The sequence below is a fragment of the Dacryopinax primogenitus genome (genome assembly GCF_000292625.1).
Source record: "Dacryopinax primogenitus strain DJM-731 SS1 chromosome Unknown DACRYscaffold_15, whole genome shotgun sequence".
In the NCBI taxonomy this organism is placed as follows: domain Eukaryota; kingdom Fungi; phylum Basidiomycota; class Dacrymycetes; order Dacrymycetales; family Dacrymycetaceae; genus Dacryopinax; species Dacryopinax primogenitus.
The window spans coordinates 730,287-750,951 of NW_024467212.1; the positions used below are offsets into that span (position 1 = coordinate 730,287).

Here is a 20,665-nt window from a genome sequence, read left to right on the forward strand (position 1 = left end):
TTCTGTAATTATCCGACCCAACGGACCATCACTGTGAAGGAAAGGGGGCATATCCACCACAGTACAGCATCGACCCAAGCCATCTTGAATCGTAGCATGAATCTCCACACACTTGGCGTTGCCTTTCCCTTCGTCCTTTCACCCATTTCTCTTCACTGGTTCATAGAAGCACAGCCTTAGGAGAAGATCAGAAAGCTTCGCTCCGCCCTCGTTTCCTGTGGGAATAGTAGCTCGAGGCAGTTCTTTTCCTGCCTGGTCCTCCTTCAAGAGCTGGACCTGCTCGGGGTTAGCTCTGCTAAACCACGTAATGGTGGAAGATTGGTCTTACCAATGTCTGTGTAGTTGTAATAAGCTTGTGCGCCAGAGAGCGGAGCTGATCGCCCCCTTCTTGCTCGGATAGCGTTCCCCTTCTTCGGTCCAGCACCAGCTGTCCCAGCAGTAATATCGTGCCCAGACAAACTCTGACCTCTCCGGCAAGCTGTGCCTGCCCAGGAAGAAGCATGCACCCCTCGAGCAGCGTGTTCATCACTCGCTCGTGCCGTGCAGCAAGGGCGAAGACGTCCTGCACCTCTGGGTCGCGAGACGTTTCCTTGACCCGAGTGAGTTGGGAGTAGAAGGCTGACCAGGGGGAACGTAAGGCACTGTCCATCAAATAGTTCACGAGAGAAGAGGTGAAGCCTTGGGCAAGGAAGCGTGTGCGTAAAAGCAGGTGGGCGTTGGCCTCGGAGGAGGGGAAAAGAAGCTCGTGAATCGCTGGATCATACATGGTCCGGACGACTGTGTCAACTATGAACGTATTAGTGTTCGATTATATCGTTCACAATGAGAAGAAGGTACCTCGCAGGACCCGCAGGAGGAAGCTGAATATCTGCCTGTACTTTTGGATGGCGCGTTCCGATAAGACGACAGCTAAACTCCGAGGCACTTTGTACTGAAGGTCGAGGAAATCCAGAGCCTCAACAGCTGTGGCTCGTTTAGTGCCGGTACCAGACTTGTGAGGCGACTTGCCTAATGGATCTAACCACGCGTCGTCTCCTTCCTCGATGTCCCGAATGGCGAATCCAACGATAGAGTCTGCCTGTTCCCACACCTTGTCCACCCGGGCTGTCTTCAACCTGCCTTGTTTGTCAACTTCCAAAGAATCGATGACCACTCGTCGCAGGATCCAGTTGAGGTCGCTTCCGCCAGGCGGCCATTGACCGCGCTGGGTAAGACCGACGCCTAGGCCCACAGCAGCGAACTCTTCCCCGGTGACTTGATGGGGCAGAGGGGCGATGCCTAATCTGGCCCGCACGCGGGAACGAGTTCCGGGAGCGTGGGCAATCTCGGGTGAAGGATGAACGAAAAGCGCGTTTGTAAGGAGGTCGGTGAAGGGGGCGAAGTTGAGGAGATGGAAACTGCTGAGGATGTGTAAGTGGGCAAGCAAGTCAGCGCCGCCCTGCTGCGACGCGGGGGAGAGGAGTGAGTCTAATAGTGCATGTGAGATAACCTTCGATCTTGCTAATATCTTGGCGAATACATGATGGAGAAGTAAGGGCAATGTTGGGGCAGAAGATGGTAAAAGTGGTGGGGGATGGGACCCCAGAAACCTGTTGAAAGCATTGTCGTCCGTGGATTGTGTCGCGGGGAGCAGCAGCAAGGAAATATCAAACTCGTTTGGTGCAGCAGTAGACTTTGGAAATGGCGCAGGGACATGCGCTTTGTGATCGACTGGTAAACCGGATTTCCATCGGCACATAAGATCACGGAGAAGATCTGCCTGCTGCTCAGCCTCTGCTTGTACTCTGTAGACTTGTCACTTGACTGGCCCATGTGGAACATATATCCTCACCTTTGCACCTCATCATCTCCCCATATCCACTTCAAATGTTCCGCATCGTCAATATCTTCGATTGTCCGGCCACAGAGGATGTGAGCGGGACATGCCTTTTTCAGCAAGACAAGGGATTTTCGACCACGTTCCAGTGTCTGACGTACTTCACTGGGAAGGATCATCTCCATAACCTTCACTTCCATCGGGGCGCGATCCTCGTTTGGGCTTGCCAGCTCGGAAGACTCGTCTACCATATCGGGAAGAAAAGTAGCTCGACCTAAACCGAGGGCTTCTTCCACGGCTCGTATGCAGGGTTGAGTGGATAGCTGCAGGAGGAAGGACAGAGTGCATTGGACGGCATGCGGAGCGGACGTGTTGATCGCGCGGTCCAGTGCTTTGTAGAGAGCTGATATCATGTTCGAGGGGAGAGACCGATAAGGTGGATAATGCGAGCGATCGCGTCTTAGAAGAGTTGCGACGGCAACGAGCATGGGTTCCTGTGTTTCGTACTCAAGATGCAAGCTGGATAGGTTCTTTTCCGGACATATGGGTTCGACCTCGAGCGTACTACGAATATGCGACAGCACCAGAGTGAGGGCGTGCGAGAATGCGTGCATCCAAGACTCCGACGCCCTACAGCATATCAGTACCAGCTATATAGGAGAGAAGGATCCACATACCCCATCAGCTGAGTTGGGACAGCCTGCAAGCGACGAACCAGAGTCCCGATAGTCAGGAAACGCTCGAAGATGCTGGTTGAAGCAGTGGCCGAATAACCATCAACGACAATGCTCCCCGCAGCGTTTGGACTGGGTACAAATTGTTCTTCGATGTTGTTCCAGATCCATAGCGAGCCAGAATAACCGGTGAGCAAGGTTCTCAGCTCCGAGGCAATATACTCGGGTGGGAACGGTGTCACTGTTGGGGTTTGGACCGTTCTGCACCCGGGTGAGCGAGCATTATAAATTGAAGCTGGTTTGAACCTACTTTCGAAGAGCAGCATAGAACAGCTCTGGATGATGTGATAACAGCGGCGGAAGACGGAAAACTTGAGAAGAAGTATCCCAGGTGAACAGCGTTGACTGACAACCGGTCAGAACAGGCGATAACAGTGATCATAAATGCGCACTTTGTGTGACACTGCTTTCGCCGCCAATTCCCACACATGATCGTCATCTTTCTCCTTCTCCTCCTCACTGGATTCCACAACAGGGGGTCCTTCGAGCGGCTTATCCAGCTCAGGGACATCTCGCGACCGCCCTGTTGTTGGACCTAGGGCGAGAGCCAAGCCTTTGGTGAAGGCATCCTCTGGGTTCCTCGGCAGCTCGCTGCTAGGTGGTAGCCAGTCGGGGAGAAAGTTATCCAGTGGCCTTAGCGAGAGTTCATCTGGATGGTGGACAAGGTCGGCCATGCATAACTCCCAGCCGTTGATAAAGTTGGCCGACGCGTTTGCCGCGTGACGACCGCGACGCGTCGGAGGTCGTCATGCATTACCGGAAGCGAGCTCGGGCTCCGTGATCATCATCGCCTTCCACGTCTTGCTCATCGCCTGCAGCATTCTGTCCTTACCACTTGCATATACCCAACACGCATAGACTATAGACTTAGACATGGTCGCTGAAGAAGGATTACCTACTGCTTCGGAGATCGCTGCTATTGGGCCGCCGTACGTCTCTTATAGTATTCCTCAGGAATTTTGCTCATGTGAGAATCGTAGGATGTTCACGTGGGAAGAGTTGATGGACATCGTCGGTGAGTTACTTCATCTTTCGGATCAATGCCTCTCGATCTAAAGCACTTGGAAAGATGGAGGGTATGAAAATATTTGCACCCAAAGATGTCGTGCTTAGGACCTGTAGCGACCTCGGTCTGCTCAAGCGTCAGCCAGCACTCCAGCGACGCTACGATGAGTGGACCAAAGGCATGAAGGCGCGACACGGCACCATAGGTGCGATATCTCAACCTAGTGCTTTCTGATTCTCATACCACGTAGAGAACTTCTTGATAGAGCGTCGCCTCCGCTGGAACCCTCCCCTGATACACCCAGCCTCGCCCTCGTTCTCCCCTGAAACTCCTGCAACGCACTACCGCGTAGTCCCCAACGATTGGCCCTACTCTGTTCCTACCGACGTTGTGCACTATGTGGTGTGGAGTGCGGTGCCCCTCATTGGTCCTGGAGACCTGACTGACGACGTGGAGAGGAAAGGTATGTGGGGGTTCACGGGTGGTGCGGAACACAGAGAGGGTGAGGATAGACAAGGGTTTGGAGGGAGGAGCGGAGAGGGCATCACCGCGTTTGTGAAGCGCGAATGGCCGGAAGTGGAATGGGAGACGGTGTGGTTCATGAACCCTCCGGTGGGCTTTCCTCTCTAGGACATGGATATATGTACTGACATTAGTTTAGAAACTGCAAACCGTGCGCGGACTCGTACATTTCCATGTCTTTGTGCGGCCGAAGAAGACCTTTGCAAACGGCACCAACCACTAAATTTCGTTCCACTAGCCATCGACCAGACGCTCCTCGTGTGAGCGATATGCATCATCTGATGTCAAATATCACGTATCCAATAACCGTCACACAAGTCAGCCGTGCTCTCTTCGAAAGACGTCATCTCTAATCGACCTTGATGCCACCGTATCTGACTGACCTCTCTCTCACTAATGTCTGGGAACATGGATGTCAAAGAGCGCAAAGAACCCTAGTACTTTTGGCTACGTCGCCCGTCGTACCCCAAGTATGAGGGTAAGTTTTCCACTCTCGGCTGAACAGACCCGTGTCTCAATCTGAAATACAAACACAGACATATAGTTCTTTGCGCGATTTCGGGAGCCCTCTTGCGCGCTCCCGAAATGCGGTGTTCCTTCCCGACAAGCATCAACATCCCTAGACAACACTTTTTCCGTGTCTTCGGCCATTAATATTCTGAGCATCCCTCTCCCGAAACTTCCTCCAGCATCTGACGAATCGGCTTTGATTCACGGAAGCGAGGATCTTCCGGGCCGACCCTGCGCCGGACGATGACTCGCTTTCACGGTGTTCTTCTGAGCGCCTTCCACCTTGCGGGCGTATTCTGTGTCATTCGCTAAACGTACTGCAAGCGCCCAGCTTTGGACACGCGGTTCTTTCTCACGCCGGTCGGGCAGCAGCGCGACACATATGGATGCCTTCTGCTGTCGCCCGATCTGCTATCAGAACTGCAAGTTCCAAAGACGCTACGTACCCATACGTAAACGCCGTCCCGCGCATGGTGCTCTTCCGGGCACAGGCGCGCATGACCACACGATTTCGTTCCTTTTCTCTCTTTCGCGCTGATGCTCGGCTCCTGTCTGTAGACCTCCTCCAACCCATGCTGGCCCAGCGCCTGTGGGTTCGCCGTTCTCCTGTTATCCCCCACTCATATTCCCGATTCACATCCGGCAAGCGTCATCTCCTCCAAAGCAGCTCTCAGTTCCCTCCATACTGGTCCAGAATGCTGGGTTCCAGGCTGCCCACATTATCACCAGTTGATGACGTTTTCCTCTCTCGAGCTTCCTGCTTTCTCCCCTACCGCTCCGCTATATATACGGAACTCATCTCCCTCCCCATCCTGTTCATCCTGTTCAAGCAGTCGAGCAAAAGATGTCCACAGCACTCTACTACCTCACCTCACCCTACTTCCGCTCCCTGCTCTTGGAGAAACCCGTCCCCGCCCCCGCGCCCACCCCCGGCCCTTCCCAACCGAGCACACCTCCCTGCAGCATCCCTTCCTCTCCCTCCCCTTCCCCCCTCTCCCTCCCCCTCCCCAGCCCAAGCCCAAACGTACCGCAGCCGCAGCTCAACTGGCCCCTCCGCCAGCTTCTGGAGCAAGTCCAGCCCTACCTCTTCCTCGCCCGAGTGGACAACCCAGCAGGGACGCTCCTCCTCTGGCTACCATTCACCTGGTCCGTCCCCCTCGCTGCTAACCACCTCCAGCTCTCCCCGGCCTTTGCAGGCTCTTATACGCTCTACTTCGGCCTTGGGTCTCTTATTAGTCACTGTATGGGCTGTACGGTGAACGACATTGCAGACCGGGAGTTAGACCGACTCGTAGGTACGCCCCCCTCCCCTCACTCCAGTCCAAGTAGAACACTCACCTCACTCCTCCCAGAACGAACCAAACATCGCCCCCTCCCCTCCGGCACCATCTCCCTCCCCCAAGCCCTCCTCTTCCTCCTGCTCGAAACCGCAAGCTGGTTCCTCTGGCTCTCCCAGCTCAACACCCCTTCTTTCCTGCTCGGCACCGCTTACCTCCCCTTGGTCGTCATTTACCCGTATATGAAACGCCTGACTTACTGGCCCCAGGCTTTCCTGGGGGTTGTCTTCAACTGGGGCGCTTTACTGGGATACACAGCTCTCGCTGACCCCGCATCAGCATGGGCATGGGACGTCCTACTCCCCTTATATGGCGCAGGGTGCTGCTGGACAATTGTGTACGATACGATCTACGCGCATCAGGACAAGACGGACGACCGCAGTGCGGGGATAAAGAGCACCGCACTGCTCTTTGAAGAACGGACAGTGCCCGCCTTAGCAGGTTTTACCACGCTCATGCTGGCTTGCCTTACGGCAGCAGGGCACGCAGCTGGCCTGGGACCGGCGTATTACGCACTCTCGGTGGTTGGGGGAGGGGTGTGGATGTTTCGCACGCTGTGGGTCACAGAGTGGGATAACAGGGAGAGCTGTCGGAGAGGGTTTGAAGCGAACGTGTTTGTGGGACTGCTGGTAACTGCGGGCGTTTGGGCCGATTATGTCTTATCCTCTTATAGCTGGACCTGTCTGCTTGGGCAGGTAGGTACAGCGGGTATGTAAGATTCCGCCGTTTATTATGCGGTTGAGAGATAGATGGTAGTTGACATTAGGCGAACACCTGAAGGCCGCACTCGACAACACAGCTCCAGCTCAACTGCAGTTGGCGGCGAACGGACGTGTGGGCGGATCACTCGAATGAACGTTAATTTCACAAGACGATAGACCAAAGGCGGGGTAGCCAGTAGTTGGTTTCAGTAAGGTACTCTGGGGATCTAGGCAGCCGATTCCACTTTCTCTGAATTTCTCACTCTCTCCTCTCCCTTTTCCTCCCCCTCCCCTCCCTCCCCCTTCTCCCCCAACTCCAACTCCAACTCCCGCACGCCCCACCTCCAAATATAATCCGCCCAAACCCCCGCCATCACCGCCGTCCCAACCCAAACGTTCCCCCTAAACCCCTCCCAACAGCTCTCCCTACTCTGCCAATCCGTGCCTCTCACAATCCGGGCCAGACCCCAGCCTGCCCCTGCTAGGCCGGCATAGTAGGCCCATGTACAGGAGGCGAGGTAACCTGCTAGGGAGAGGGAGGCGAGCATGCCCCCTGAGAAGAGGGTCAGGATTGGGGTAGTATGGGTGTTGAAGAGCAAGGCGGTGGACTTGATCCCTGCGGCTGTGTCGTCCGACTTGTCCTGATGGGCGTAGATAGTGTCGTACACGATCGTCCAGCACCACCCGGCTGCGTAGAGGGAGCCCGCGATAGCCCAATCAGGAGGGGAGGAGACAGCTGCCCAGCCGAGCAGAGCGCCCCAGTTAAAGGTAAGGCCTAGGAAGGCCTGGGGCCAGTAAGTGAGCCGCTTGAACACGGGGTAGAGGGCGACGAATGGGAGGGAGAGGGCGCCGAGGAGGATAGAGGGGGTGTTGAGTTGGAGCAGGATGGAGAGGCCGGCTAGGAGCTGAAGGGAGAGGAAGAGGGATGCTTGAGGGAGGGAGAGGAGGTTGGAGGCGAGTGGTCTTGTGCGGGTGCGTTCTGCGGGAGAGGAGGGGGTGAGTGCGCGAGGGAGGGGGAGGGAGGGGGCGTACCGACTAGCCTGTCAAGCCTGTGATCCCACATATCGTTCACCGTACACCCCGCACCGCGCATAATGAACGCGCCTAGGCCAAAGAGTGCCATATACCAGATAGGGACTGAAGGAGGGAGTGAGAGGACAGAGGAAGCGAGTGTGATTGACCATGTGCAGGGAAGGAGGAGGAGGAGTGTGCCGGTGGGTTTGTCGAGTCTTGTGAGGAGGAGGTAGGGAGTGAGACACTGGGGAAGGAGGGAGAGTGGGTAGGGGAATGGGGGGGTAGCACTTGTTGGACGGGGGAGTGTAGCATGCCATCTTCTGCCTAACACATTCACTCTCAAAGGCTTCATCCCCAGTCTATACCTCCCATGCGTGAGTCCCAATCCAACAAACAGCCGCATATCCCACGAGTTGAGTGTTCGTTCAAGATGCGCCTTATCCCTTTTGGAAGGAATGTGGCTGTGATCTCACCTTCTCGGCAGTGGCTGTGTTTTCACCCTCGTAGTAACCGGTACGCGTACCACGAGTTTATCGACACGTCTATATCTTCGACCTCCTCTTCCTCCTCTTACTCCTCTTCCTCCTGCTCCCATCCATCCCTCTCTCATCAACCAACATGCCCCCTATAATTGAAGACGACCTAGACGACCTCGATGACATACTAGACGATTTTGTTGCACCTCCCGCACCCACCGCTCCCTCAAACCCCCCAACCACCCATCTCCCACCTTCCCGTCCCGCTCCCCCTCCTCCCCATGCCCCAGCTCCAGCTCCAGGTACACTAGGAGAAGACCTGACCCAACTGCTCGCTGCCCTTGATGTCGGTTCTGAGCCTCTTACGCCTGAGGAACAGCAGGAGATGGACAGGCTTATGACTCTTTTTTCCGGTTCGGGAAATCAAGTGCGTCCCTTCCCTTCCCTTCCCTTCCCTCCCGCTTCGGCTAACCTACCTGTGTAGGCACAGATCGAAACCCAGAAAACACTACAAGGACTCATGTCGATGCTTCACTCCCTCCCTACAGAGACGCTCGAGCGCCTGCAGTCGGGTGATATCGACCAGCTAGAGGGGGTCGACTTGGGTGGAGTGGATATGAGTTGGCTGGGGTTGGAAGGAGAGGAGGAGGGGTTGGGAGTGGGGGATGGTGAGTCTTATTTTTGACTCTGAGTGAGGGAAGGAGCTTGAATGTGACTAGGAGTGGGGTTATCTGGGCCTTCGGGGAGTGCTAGCAGGACAGTGCAGAATGGGGAAACACACGAGAGGGAGACGACAGAGATAGGGAAGGAGATCAAGCAGGATCTGTCGACGAGGGGTGACGGCGTCATTTCTGTAGCGAGTAGGACGGCTGATGCTTGTCCTGCTCCTTTGGCTGGCTTTGCGCCGCCTACGACGGCTGCCGCTATCGCACCGACTACGACCACGACAACACCCGCTGCTCAAGCTGTCGAAACACCAGCTGCTACAACCTCCGCTCCGCCCTCCCAAGCCCAAACCGCAACAGCACCAGCACCAGCACCCTCCGCACCCTCCCCTGCCCCCTGCCCCCGCCCCCGCCCCTACCCCTGTACCAGCACCCTCAAGACCACTCGCCCCCCCTCCACGCCCCGTAGCAGGCCCTCCCCGCCCCCCAGCCCCATTCCCAGCTCCAGCTCCAAGTGCATCCTACCAATCCGCCCTAGAAGCATCTCTCTCCCGGCTGCAGTCTTCCGAAGCGGCCGCTTCTGCTTCTGCTTCTGCTTCTGGCCCAGGAGGAGGGGAGCTCGCTGCGCTTATGGCGCAGTTTGGAGGGCTGGGATTGGAGGGATTGGACGGGCTTGGGGGACTGGGACTTGGGGGACTTGGTGCGATGGAGGGACTTGGTGCGATGGAGGGACTTGAAGGGTTGGGGATCGAACGCCTCATACAGCAGATGATGAGTAAAGAGATCCTATACGAACCCCTTACGGAGTTAGCAGAACGCGTACGTCCCCCCCCCTCTCTCCCTTGCCCTGCTCCACGCTCCCCCACCCCGTGCCCCTCTTACCCTCCCATGCATTCACTAATCCCAAAAATCAGTACCCAGCCTACCTCCGTTCCCACCCCCACCTCCCACCCACAGACCGAGCAGCGTACGAAGCCCAGCTCGTAGCTGTCCGCGAATTGCTGGCTGTCTTCGACATGGAGGGGTATGAGGATAAGGACCCGGAGTGGAGTGTGAGGGTCGTTCAGGGGATGAATAAGGTGCGTTGTGCTCCTGCTTTGGGACTTTGGGGTTTGGGTTTTGTCGTGCTTGGGTCGTTTTGCCCGTTCTCAGCCAGCACCTTTTTTGCGGTTGTCGTCCCCCTCCCTCCTCCTTCGTTCTGCATCCCTCATTCCTCATCAGTAACAGTAAGAAACCGGAACTGACAAAAAAAACAGCTACAAGAACTCGGAAACCCGCCAAAGGAGATCATGGGTGATATACCCGATTTCTCAGTTTTAGGGACGGGGATGGACGGGCTTTCGGGGGAGGAGGGGCAGTGTCTGATCTGCTGAGCTGGTGATCTGCTAGGTGTGTTGGGAGGCGAGAGCACGCGTCTGGTTTGGGATGAGGGAAGGGATAAGACAATAAGACGATGTAATGATTTCATGATGTATCTGATGATTTCATTTGGTTCTAGAGTGACATTCGCCCCGACGCTAAGCGTGGCCCTCTCATGTTCCACTTCAATCTCCCCAACGACCCCGTGCAATCCTGTACGGAAACTCTCCAGTAGGAGCATATCCTGTCCCAAAATCAGCCATAGCCCCGAAGAGGAAACCCGAACATACTCGCAATAGTATTCAATGAATACACCTTATCCTGCGCATAATCCCACAAAGCGAGAACACGTAGCGTAGGCCGCGCCCGGAGGATACTGCGGATAGCGAACTCGAATGCTGTGAAGGGCATGTCATCCGCTTGGCGGGCATCGATCTTGAAGCTTTCGAGCTGTGCGAATTTGCGAAAGGCGTCTAGCGATTCGGGTGATGTGAGGTCCCGCATCTGTGTTGTGTTAGAGGAATGCAGTTGGGTTATAGGAGACGGCAGACGGAAGACGGAAGACGGCAGATGGGAGACACACTTGGTTTACCCAGAAATCTGATGTGTTCAGTTCGAGCTGCTGCAGGTCGGGAGTCGCCTCCTGGATCTTGCACAAAGTCGTCGTAGCATACAAGCTATCAATAGCGAGTTCAAGCAATAGGATCCCGCGTGTAGACATATGCAGATCCTGCAAACACGTAGGCAGTTGTTCCGGGCTTATATTGACGTAAGCCGAACGACGGTCCACGACGAACAGCTCGACCGGACGTCCTCGGACGACCTGGGCGGAGGAATAGCTATTGCAGATAAAGCGTCGTAGTCGGGGTAGTGCATCTGGGGGCAGGCTTGCTAGTTCGGGCGAACCGTCGGATCGGCTTGAGTACTCTAGTGCTACTGTCTCTAGGAGGCTTTGAGAGCTGAGAACAGGGAGCGCGGAGCATTCGAACAGGCCGTAGAACCTGAAAGAGGACAAACGGGGTCGCATGTGGCCGAGATTGATCGAGAAGGCTTTGCACACCAAGCTGTTCAGGATCCGAAACTTGAAGCAGATCTTCTTGAGGTTGTCGAGCTGGCCGATCAGGTGGAATATCATCCGCATGAATGCGGGTGCGTCTGTTATGTGCCTCTTTGACATGCGATCGTTCTTGTATGATCGCATGTCCAGCTCAAGCGCAGCGACGTGACCGGCCAAGATCGGGTTTCCTCTCACCGTGCGATAGAACGGGTACAAGTCCGGTACGTCAAAAAACCGAACCGAGAGGTATAAACGCTTTGCTGCAATGCGATTGAACATGGAGCTGACCAGACAGAGACGGATCAGGTCCTGACGTTTAGCATATCGAAGAATGTCGGACCAGACATCGTAAGATAGCACTGGGAGCGAGGAACGACCGCTGGATTGCGTATTTCCGAGTTGCTGACCCTCTTCTGTGGATTTGGACATCGCTGTTGGACGCTGGGAGGTTAGACAAGGGGGGAAGGGGCATGTTCAAGTCGAGACACTCTGTAAGAAACACATTGGCGGAGGCAGAGTCAACTGTCACGTGAGGATACCCTCGCATTGTTAACTTGACTGTGCATTCACCTTGGACAGGACTAAACTTTCTCATAGACCAAATGGCAAACTCTCCTCGTCTAAATGCTCCTCATCATACCAGGATTCCTCCCCATCCTCCTCATCTCCGTCTTCCTCATCTCCGTCTTCCTCTTCGTCCCCCTCCTCCCACTCCTCTTCGTCACTAGACTCTTCTGATTCGCGCCCATGCACAGCGACGCTTTGCAAAGTAGGGCAGGCACGTCGAATCTCTTCCTCAAATATGGAAGTATCGTGAACACGAAATTTGACAATGAATTCGAAAGTTTGAAGTTGCGAGAATCGGCGAAAGGCCTCAAGCCCTTCCGCAGATACGAGGTGTGTCAACTTCTTTACGTCAGTATCGGGCACCCAACCTTATGACAGACGTACCTCGTCGCCATACCGTGTTTCCACACTGAGAGTCAGCTCGATCAGATCCGGAAGCGCTCCCACAATCTGGGGCAAACTCGTGGCATACATCCCCAACAGAGGAAGTCGAACTTTTCGCAGCGGTCTCGAAGACATCTGAAGATGTCTCAAACAAGCAGATAGGTTCGATTGCTGAATCGTAGCGTATTCTCCAGGGCCGCTCAGAGAAAACTCTTCGACCGCCCGTCCTCGCACGAGCTGTGCACCGGAATAACTATCACACGCGAAACTCCGTAGTTGGGGAACCGCTTCTGGTGATAAATTTGCTAGCTCGGTCGCCCAATCATCATCAGAAGAGTATTCCAGGTGCAGGGATTCCAGCGAGCTTTGCGAGCGAAGAAGGGGAAGCGCGGAGCATTCGAATAACTCGGCACATCTGAAACTCAATAAACGGGGCCGCATACTGCCGAGATTGGCTGAGAATTCTCTGGTGGGTGCGTTTTGGAAATAGCAGTGGATGCGGAGCACCTTCAAGTTACTGAAACTGCCGATTAACCGAAAGACCAATCGGTGATAGGCAGGGGCTCGTTGGAGGTGCTGGTATTCTCTCGAATACCATACATTGAAAGTTGGATATCTTACCAAATCCAGCTCCAGTTCAGTGACAGTGCCAGCCAATGTGGAGCTTCCCATGACAGTTCGATAGCACTTTGCCGTGTTCACCATGGTGTTGAGGGAGAGTGAAGCGTATAGGCGCTTGGTTGCGATTCGGCCGACCATAGCGCTGACAAGGCAGAGCTGGATCAAATCATCTTTGGCTGCAAGGTGAACGATTTCGTTCCAAATGTCGTACGGCAACGCTATGGAGGTATGCTGCGTCATGGATGCAGGAGCCGAAGGATCACCACTGGTAGATGGTCGAATACCGCTAGGCGCTTGGTTGCGCATGAGCTGTCAGCACAGCAATACAAGGGTGTGCAGTTCAATGAGCGCTTCGAAACCGACTCTGCGGCCTTTGAGTCATATCTCCCGTTTTAATACCGTGTTGCGCCAGAATAATCTCTCGATGTGATGCGGACATATGAGCTTGCAGACATGCACGACGAAGAAGCAATCAGAAACCGGTACAACACAGGCACATCGGCCTCTTATCCTCTCCATCTGACTCAATATCGCCCATTCACAATCGACTATGCCGGGTCAGAGGTGGGGTGCCTTGCTCCGCCAAGAAGGACCGAAGGTGCCATTCATGTGCAAGGATAGGTTCTCGCTGAGCTGCGTTGAGGGATGTATTTCGAATGTATGCTGGACCAAGCTCGGTGCTGTCATGCGTGGTACGATAGAGAAGGCGGGGAGCGGTTGAGACATTCTATTCCGGTAGGTCCGAAGCACACATTATGAAGATTGGCACATACGGTCTGGATCCGTGTCGGCGACCGGATGTTCAAAGCGCGTAACAATCTCCAGGAGTTGGGTGGTGTGAAAGCATCTGTCCAGAAAAGTTGACAATCGGCCGCTTCCCTCCAACGCTGTCGGAGAGACTGGTACTTTTCAGAGCGCAAAAAAGTTCTTGTAGGCCCCTGTTTCCTGTATTTCGATCATCTTCAGGGTATCACACGCATCACAGATCGGGTCCATAGCTGCATGAAGATCGTTGCGAGTCAGGGCGCCAGTATTGGTCGCGTAGAACTTGAATGTATGCAGTTGAGTAAATCCTCGAAACGCGTCTAGCGTTCGGGAAGAAGTGAGAGCTGGTAGCTGCATCGCGTCAGTTACCTTCAGATGAGTGTGTGACGGACGTACCACCCACTGTACTGGCTCACGTGTCGAGATAGAAAGTTCCATGATGTCCGGAAGGGCGTGTTCAATTTGAGGCAGGACCGTAGAATCTATTGGCTGGATACTGAGTTCCAACTTCTGTAGGCATCTGGAAGAAGCGTTCCTCAAATGTGCCAGATAGAACGACAGGTGACCTGGGTTGATGGCGGTAAATGGTCCATTGCCCATCAGACAAAATTCTTCGACCGGTCGTCCTCGTACTAGCGGGATAGACGAAGGACTATCACAAATAAAACGGCGCAGTCGGGGAATCGCATCGGATGATAGATCTGCAAGCTCGACCACGGAGTTAGTGGCGGTAAAGTAGTGCAGGCAAAGAGATTCTAAGGAGGATTGGGAGCGGAGGACAGGAAGGGCTGAACATTCGAGCAATCTGGTGAACGTGAAGTTCGTTAGGCGGGGCCGCATCTGTCCAAGATTGATTGAGAAAGATTGAGACATAAGCTCGTCCGTGAGATGGGAACCGAACTTGAGCTCCTTCAGGTTAGGTAGGTTCCCGATTAACCGAAAGATAAGGCGCAGATAGCTAGGCGCTCGCAGGCAGCCGTGTCTTCGATAAGATGATATGTTGACGAAGGATGCATACCTCTGCAAGTCCAGTTGCAAGGCAATAACGTGTGCGGCTAAGAGGTCATTCCCCCCGACGGTGCGATAGAATTTTGCTATTTCCACGATATTATCGAAGAAAACCGAGGTGTATAAGCGCCTTGTCGTAAGTTGGCTGAGCATAGAGTTGGTACGGCAGAAGTGGATCAGGTCGCATTGATCTTCAACATGACAAACGACCTCGACCCAAATGTCGTACGGTAACTCGACGGTCATATGTTGTGGCAGGGACGAAAGAGGCAGGGAACAGGTTGGGATGGCGTCTTGGCATGTTTGCACAGCCTGCGTTACTGGGCCCACATGGCATCAAAACCCGTTGTCACGGTTTGACGGTTTAGTCGTGTGAGCAGGATTGTACACATAGGACAACTCACCAAAGTGATGCGAAGGTTAGAGCTTGGTGTGGAGGTTAGAAGAAGCGTACATGTCAACCAGCTATCATTCACGTGACCACTCCTGCACCAAGGCGATCGGCAGGCATCTGCAGGTCACCCTCCAAACTCATGGAGCGCTCTCGCACATGAAGAGAACGCCGACAAAGCCCACTTGGATGTTGTGCACCCTATTCCCTGGATATCCATTATCAGGATTGAGTGGTATCATGACCCAAGGTGGAGCTGCTGTCTTCATTTGATGAATTGTGTTGTCAGATCTTTCGGGGCATGAATGTAATATTTGTGTTTGTCCGGTTGAACAAATGAGCGCGGAAGTGTACCTTATCTGCGGGTAGTCCAAAATCATTGTCCAAGATCTCAGTGGCCATTCCTGAAACCGAAGCTTCACAATCCCAACGTGGCCAGAGTCAGCCCCCATCCCAACGCAGTCAACAGCCCCGCTACATCCACCAACAACCCAGATACCAAGTTCAGCACGCCCGCAAGGAGCGTTTCGAGCCCTAACAAGGTCTGGTTGAGAGGCCCGTCCAGATTGGGCAGGATGGCACCCAGCCCTTGGACAGAGAGCAATCCAGTTAGCGAATTGGTGACGTCCTGTGCTCATATAGCATCAGTGCTACTTGTTGCGGGTAGAGGATCCGGAGGAATAGTCACGTACCGTCAACAATCCGGCGACGAGTTGGGCGATTTCCTTCTCGAATGCCGTTTGTCTCCCTTGAACATCGGTGACACTTGAGCGCTTCCTCCCACTGCTGTTGAGGGAGCTCAGAGCAGACGCCGCGGTGCTGAACGCGTCCTCGATGTCCGTTACATAGGGCTGGACTTGGGCGAGCGTTGCTGTACTAGGATCAATGCCATCTGCTCGGTGTTACCACGAGCCAAACTGGGCAGAAAGGGAGAAATAGAAGACGCACTGAGGGAGCCGACAGCAGACTCGACGGTGCTCTGTAGCGTGTCCATGATTGAGGTAATCTGGGACTGGTCTGCCTGGCCTTTGGTTAACGCTGGGTGGGCGAGACCCAGGTTGCAGAGGGCGAACATGCCAGCGAGAAAGGCAGAGAAACGGATGAGCTGCATCGTGTGGATGTGATTGGGAAGTCGCGGGGAGAGGACGTGTGGGGAGAGACAGACTTGTAAAGGTGTCCAAATAGTAGCTTATGTACTCCTCCAAGAGTAGGAAGCGGTGGATCCCACGCAAGCATCATCGCCTAGTCATAGGCACGTCACTCATGAAGTTGAGGAAAGGACAGGCACAGCTACGACAGTCTAGAGCTCACACAGACTCAGAGCCGAGTGTGTGTCACCACGAGCTCAGCATAGAGCAGCAGTGGCACCAGTTCAACGAACTTATCGGGCGGAGAGAGTGACGTCGAGGGCAAGAAGAGGCCGAATCAGCACCAACGGCGTTGGTTGAGGGTCAGGCCCCAGGAATGAAAAGAAGCACCGCATGTCTTCCCATTAACTTCTCACAGACCGAGTGGGGCGGTCACGTTGATGGCACGCGCATAATTCCTTGAGCAACAGTTAGAATGAACATGTACGCTGTTGCGTCAACATGACATACACGCACTGCCTGGGGAATTACTGTACCCCAGCGTCAGTGTGCCCCTCTGATTGTTACTCAGTTTAATATTGGTTTCCGAAGAAGTCCGCATTGACCAAGCGAAGGTATCCTAACTGAGACCAAGTAACAAACATGCGGACTCGACTCTTCTGTTGCCCAATTGACGAATGTTTCCATTATACAGATACAACATATTGTGTTAAGAATGAATGACGTCACGAAGTCAATACCAGAGTTGAAAGAACATTCAGAAAGGGTTAGGCAGCCGAGAGAATTCATGCCTGAGATGCGACTGCCTCCCTGCAGGTATCCACCAGGTAACCATAGAAGAGACTCGGTGTTGCTTGCCGCACACGTCTGCGAGCTGCCTCGACAAAAGCATCCATCCTGTTGAGGTCTTAGCCGAGGCATATGGCTCAGCGAACAAAGTTACTCACTCGACATCACCATACACAAGTTTCGCATCACATGGGATTGCAGATGACGTTGACGGCCAATCCAGAAGCGTCTCGGCGGTGATCATGAAACTCAGGGTTACTTTCGACATCCCTACCATGATTTGAGCAGAAATGACGAGGCCCGAGGCAATCGATGACTTCAGTGGAACGATTGATACTGGATACTTCTGGTTGACGAGGTGGATCTCGAGTAGCAAATGTGTTGCAGCGGTCCACGCCGACCCAATGACCTGTATTACCTGGAAAGTGGCATTAGCCGGGATTCAGTTTCCATGAAGAACACGACCCACTTGCTGTGCGTCATACGCAGGAAGTGACTGTATACCATCTTGAATGATGCTGAAAAGCCCTTCAAGGACGCAGCGTGTCAACTTGTCTTCGCTTTCTGGCCCAGGTAGGAGGCACAGGCCATCCGGATCGACTAGCTTTCCTGGTGATAATGTGACTTGGATCCTTGAATCGTACACGAAAACTTTCTCCGCAGCCTTAAATTTGACGACTTGCCACAGATGCATCCGCTCCAATGCGTGATAGTCCTCTAAAAGCGACTTCAACAATCATTACCTGTTTATACTAGAACATACTGACCTTTTAACCGGAACACCTCGGATCGCGTGCAGCTTCGCAGCATTTGACAGTGCTGCTCCGCTCTGGTAATCACAGATAACTGCTGCCTGCGTTGCTCCTCAATATCAGCGAGCTTTCCATCCAATCGTTCGGTTTTCACTGCGACTTCGGCGAGATCACTGCGGAAGCTCATAATTTGGGCGCTGCACATGATTAGTGAAGATGCGCCAGAAGATTTCGATGACGCACTTTTGTTCCGCAATGCCCTCCCGTAATTCTTTGACTTGTTCTGCATTGTCACCTTCTACCTCCTGGATGTTGCGTCGCTCCATGCCCAGTTGCTCGGTCAGGGCAGCATGACGGGCGCGTAATTCCGGAAGCGATATGCTGAGCTCAGACTGCACTTGTTGGATATACTCGTAGTCCTTCACTTCTGGTGAGAAAATGAGGGAATAGGAGCGGGAAACTGCTTACGGCTTGGAGTTTTGTAAGATTTTCCGTCACCGTATTCTGCAGGTCCTGTACCAAGCCTTGACGCCATTGATACCACTTCTCCTTCGCGCATAGTCGGGCGTGAGCCTTCATAATCTTCAGCTGACCTTCCATCAGGGGCCTTTCTTCCTCGTTGGCAGCCATGTAATCTTGGAATAGTAGGGGGTTGCTCTTCTCCACCTGGTCGTCAAAATTGTGAACCGTTTCTTGACTGGCTGCAATGTTCTTTTTCAGCTCTTGGCAAGCCCAGATGTACATTTCGAGTTGTGGGATGCCAACAGCGGCGGCTGAGACATATTCTGCCACCGCCCGGCTGGCACCTCGATTATCGAGTGCTTCATCCCGCACCGACCCTAAAATACCTGGACCCACGGTGGATCGCCGTTTGACTGCTAGACCATCCATGAAGGTCACGCCAGTCATTTCGAGAAACTCATTGATCGATAACTGGCGAACAGGTAGTTCCTGTATGGTCACTGTCAGCAAATTAGGCAGGCGACGGTTGGGGTTCTTACATTATTCGGCAGCGCATTCTCATCAATGATCCCACTGATGTCTTCGAGTCCTTGGAGCAATGATTGACTGTGCGATGCTGACACAGAAGCTGGAGAAAAGCTAGTCAAGGTCGTCCGCCTTCTCGGTTTATCATCGCTGCCAAGCTCCTCTGAGGAACTAGGCTCTTCACGCAACGAAGGCAGCGTGATTCTTGCGGGAGATCTACGTGCCGGTGACCGCATCGGCGACTCAATCCGAACTCGACTAGGGCTACCAAGCTTGGATGGAGTGAAACGCAAAATACGGCCCGGCGATTGACGGAGAGGAGAAGGGAAAACTGTGTCACGCGTCGACCCAGAAGGAATAGCACGGAGTGTTGCTTTCGTCGGCGTGTCGCCAACAGTCTGCTTCTTATTCTCCACGGCGATATGGTTGGAGGAAACGAGACTCTTTGAAGTGGTTATCGTCTCTGTCCGTAAGATCTTCGCGGTCTTGGTAGGCGATATGATCGTAATAATGGGGCCCTCCTCACCCTCTGGAGAATACGGGGAGGCAGCCGAGGGACGCCGCCCTTCACGATCAAGCGAAAGAGATGGAGTTTGTTCAAGCTCGCTCATGCGTGACATCATCGTTGACAAATTGACAGTTTTATCAGCGTCGTTGTCATCGACCAGATCATCTTCATCCGAATGCGAACTATCGTCGTCAATATCCATGTTGGAACCTTGAGAGGCGACAGACATACGGGCCGCACCGCCCTGGCCCTGGATGATCTTGCCGGTCACCATATCATCTTCATCCAGATCCATAGCGCTACCAGTGGTCATGACAGAAGCACGTCTAATAGCTTGGATCCTGCCGGTTGCGTCCATCAATTCCATGTCTTCGTCCTCGTCGCTGGAATCATTGTTGACACCATTAGTGACGGACTCAAGCGCCGCCCAAGCCTTGTCGCGTGCGCTTGGCTCACTACCCCGACGACTCTTGGGATTGGCCGCCGGTACGTTCTTCCCCAGAGGGAAGAGAAACTCGCTTCCTGCGCTGGATTTGCTTGACGCAGTGTGCTCTGCGGTGTCGTCATGCGCCAGTTGTTCTACTCGTCCAACGGCTGTCGTGATATCCATGTCCACTTCGCTATTGACACTACCGGCAATAGACACCCGGCCGATGGGACTGGCTGGAGAAGCTTGCGAAGGATGAGATATGGACATGTTGGTGGCATCATCATCGATGTCCATGGAAGAGTCGTCATCTTCATCATCTGCTATATCGTGGCCAAGTAAAGCCCCTGCGTTGGCAATACTGGACCTCCGCTTGGGAGCATGCGATGTTCCTGTGGCCGCACCCTCTGCTTTAGGGGAATCTTCTACACCGCCAAAGGAAACGCCTTTTATTGTAGGAGAGGGTGACGGAGGAGGATCTACATGAGATGACTGGCCGGAAGCTGAAGTGGAAGGCGCTGGAGACGAGGAATCTGGTTTTGGGGCTTCTTTGGGGAACAATCTGGTTCGCTGTTAGACGATGAATGAATAACAACAAATTCACACACCGAACATGGGCATGTGACGCGAAGCTGACCCTCCTTGCCAGGCTCTTTCTCCGATCATCCGTTGTATTGGGCTCAAAGTTCATGATCGTTGTAAAGTCCTGCCCGTCCGCGGTCGCAGGCAATAGTGCAGTGACAGGAGCGAGAGTGAGGTCCATAGTTTGATCTTCGTTATCTCTTCGCCGCAGTATGGATTTCCTAGGTACCTAAGGGTTGAACGTCATTTGCTGTGCGACAACTTGAGTAAAGGAAACGCACGGCCGTTCTCCTTTTCTTCTTTGCCGGGCTTAACTCTGCCGAAGACGGCTTAATCACGAGTTCCTTGAATGCAATAGAAGGAGCTTCAGATGCACCTGCGCCTCCCATACTCTGATGGCGCTTTGCTCTTGTCTTGATGTTCTCCTTTTCCGTAGACGCGTCCGGGGGAGGGAAGGACTTCCGGGTGGAAGAGCGCGTTTCACGCCTCGTCGACATCTTGAAAAGTAGTTACCAGAACAAGCTATGTCAAGCAATGTAAATAGGGACACCAGTCAACGAGCTTGAGAATGATTGGGAGCCGTGTATGCGAAGTCGTCG

At 53.8% G+C, this 20,665-nt stretch overlaps 10 protein-coding genes across 10 annotated transcripts; 3 read left to right on the plus strand and 7 right to left on the minus strand.

Annotated features, from left to right (window-relative positions):
- Positions 1 to 138: 138 nt before the first annotated feature.
- DACRYDRAFT_109805 (uncharacterized protein) lies at positions 139 to 3,224 on the minus strand (the record flags this gene model as incomplete). Its single annotated transcript, XM_040768946.1, has 7 exons — positions 139 to 276; positions 329 to 786; positions 838 to 1,784; positions 1,832 to 2,446; positions 2,494 to 2,751; positions 2,801 to 2,895; positions 2,943 to 3,224. The coding sequence occupies 7 exons, from the start codon at positions 3,222 to 3,224 to the stop codon at positions 139 to 141; spliced, it is 2,793 nt and encodes a 930-aa protein (XP_040626597.1).
- A 199-nt stretch (positions 3,225 to 3,423) lies between these two features.
- On the plus strand, positions 3,424 to 4,737 carry DACRYDRAFT_117884 (uncharacterized protein; the record flags this gene model as incomplete). The annotated part of the gene is made up of 7 exons (XM_040770479.1): positions 3,424 to 3,479; positions 3,531 to 3,565; positions 3,620 to 3,626; positions 3,673 to 3,761; positions 3,807 to 4,168; positions 4,218 to 4,556; positions 4,615 to 4,737. 6 exons carry the CDS (start codon positions 3,424 to 3,426, stop codon positions 4,299 to 4,301), a joined length of 633 nt encoding a protein of 210 aa, XP_040626598.1. The 3' UTR covers positions 4,302 to 4,556; positions 4,615 to 4,737.
- A 695-nt stretch (positions 4,738 to 5,432) lies between these two features.
- Positions 5,433 to 6,697, plus strand: DACRYDRAFT_82149 (4-hydroxybenzoate polyprenyl transferase; the record flags this gene model as incomplete). The annotated part of the gene is made up of 2 exons (XM_040776553.1): positions 5,433 to 5,883; positions 5,941 to 6,697. The coding sequence occupies 2 exons, from the start codon at positions 5,433 to 5,435 to the stop codon at positions 6,639 to 6,641; spliced, it is 1,152 nt and encodes a 383-aa protein (XP_040626599.1). The 3' UTR covers positions 6,642 to 6,697.
- Positions 6,698 to 6,976: 279 nt separating this feature from the next.
- DACRYDRAFT_43824 (4-hydroxybenzoate polyprenyl transferase) lies at positions 6,977 to 7,893 on the minus strand (the record flags this gene model as incomplete). Its single annotated transcript, XM_040774545.1, has 2 exons — positions 6,977 to 7,605; positions 7,659 to 7,893. Coding segments are annotated over 2 exons (864 nt in total), but the record flags the coding sequence as incomplete, so codon positions are not given.
- Positions 7,894 to 8,254: 361 nt separating this feature from the next.
- DACRYDRAFT_117886 (Pex19-domain-containing protein) lies at positions 8,255 to 10,154 on the plus strand (the record flags this gene model as incomplete). The annotated part of the gene is made up of 6 exons (XM_040770480.1): positions 8,255 to 8,543; positions 8,601 to 8,784; positions 8,836 to 9,204; positions 9,254 to 9,600; positions 9,696 to 9,860; positions 10,038 to 10,154. Exons 1-6 carry the CDS (start codon positions 8,259 to 8,261, stop codon positions 10,152 to 10,154), a joined length of 1,467 nt encoding a protein of 488 aa, XP_040626601.1. The 5' UTR covers positions 8,255 to 8,258.
- Positions 10,155 to 10,325: 171 nt separating this feature from the next.
- Positions 10,326 to 11,626, minus strand: DACRYDRAFT_117887 (uncharacterized protein; the record flags this gene model as incomplete). Its single annotated transcript, XM_040770481.1, has 3 exons — positions 10,326 to 10,384; positions 10,431 to 10,644; positions 10,724 to 11,626. The coding sequence occupies 3 exons, from the start codon at positions 11,624 to 11,626 to the stop codon at positions 10,326 to 10,328; spliced, it is 1,176 nt and encodes a 391-aa protein (XP_040626602.1).
- A 131-nt stretch (positions 11,627 to 11,757) lies between these two features.
- DACRYDRAFT_117888 (uncharacterized protein) lies at positions 11,758 to 13,075 on the minus strand (the record flags this gene model as incomplete). Its single annotated transcript, XM_040770482.1, has 3 exons — positions 11,758 to 12,103; positions 12,149 to 12,283; positions 12,770 to 13,075. 3 exons carry the CDS (start codon positions 13,073 to 13,075, stop codon positions 11,789 to 11,791), a joined length of 756 nt encoding a protein of 251 aa, XP_040626603.1. The 3' UTR covers positions 11,758 to 11,788.
- Positions 13,076 to 13,678: 603 nt separating this feature from the next.
- Positions 13,679 to 14,811, minus strand: DACRYDRAFT_117889 (uncharacterized protein; the record flags this gene model as incomplete). The annotated part of the gene is made up of 2 exons (XM_040770483.1): positions 13,931 to 14,811; positions 13,679 to 13,885 (listed from the first exon to the last, which is right to left on the minus strand). The coding sequence occupies exons 1-2, from the start codon at positions 14,786 to 14,788 to the stop codon at positions 13,679 to 13,681; spliced, it is 1,065 nt and encodes a 354-aa protein (XP_040626604.1). The 5' UTR covers positions 14,789 to 14,811.
- A 427-nt stretch (positions 14,812 to 15,238) lies between these two features.
- On the minus strand, positions 15,239 to 16,044 carry DACRYDRAFT_117890 (uncharacterized protein; the record flags this gene model as incomplete). Its single annotated transcript, XM_040770484.1, has 3 exons — positions 15,239 to 15,561; positions 15,626 to 15,825; positions 15,882 to 16,044. 3 exons carry the CDS (start codon positions 16,042 to 16,044, stop codon positions 15,352 to 15,354), a joined length of 573 nt encoding a protein of 190 aa, XP_040626605.1. The 3' UTR covers positions 15,239 to 15,351.
- A 762-nt stretch (positions 16,045 to 16,806) lies between these two features.
- DACRYDRAFT_117891 (Spc7-domain-containing protein) lies at positions 16,807 to 20,563 on the minus strand (the record flags this gene model as incomplete). Its single annotated transcript, XM_040770485.1, has 9 exons — positions 16,807 to 16,918; positions 16,969 to 17,228; positions 17,280 to 17,527; positions 17,578 to 17,759; positions 17,806 to 17,981; positions 18,031 to 18,513; positions 18,564 to 20,046; positions 20,093 to 20,295; positions 20,348 to 20,563. 9 exons carry the CDS (start codon positions 20,561 to 20,563, stop codon positions 16,807 to 16,809), a joined length of 3,363 nt encoding a protein of 1,120 aa, XP_040626606.1.
- Positions 20,564 to 20,665: the final 102 nt, after the last annotated feature.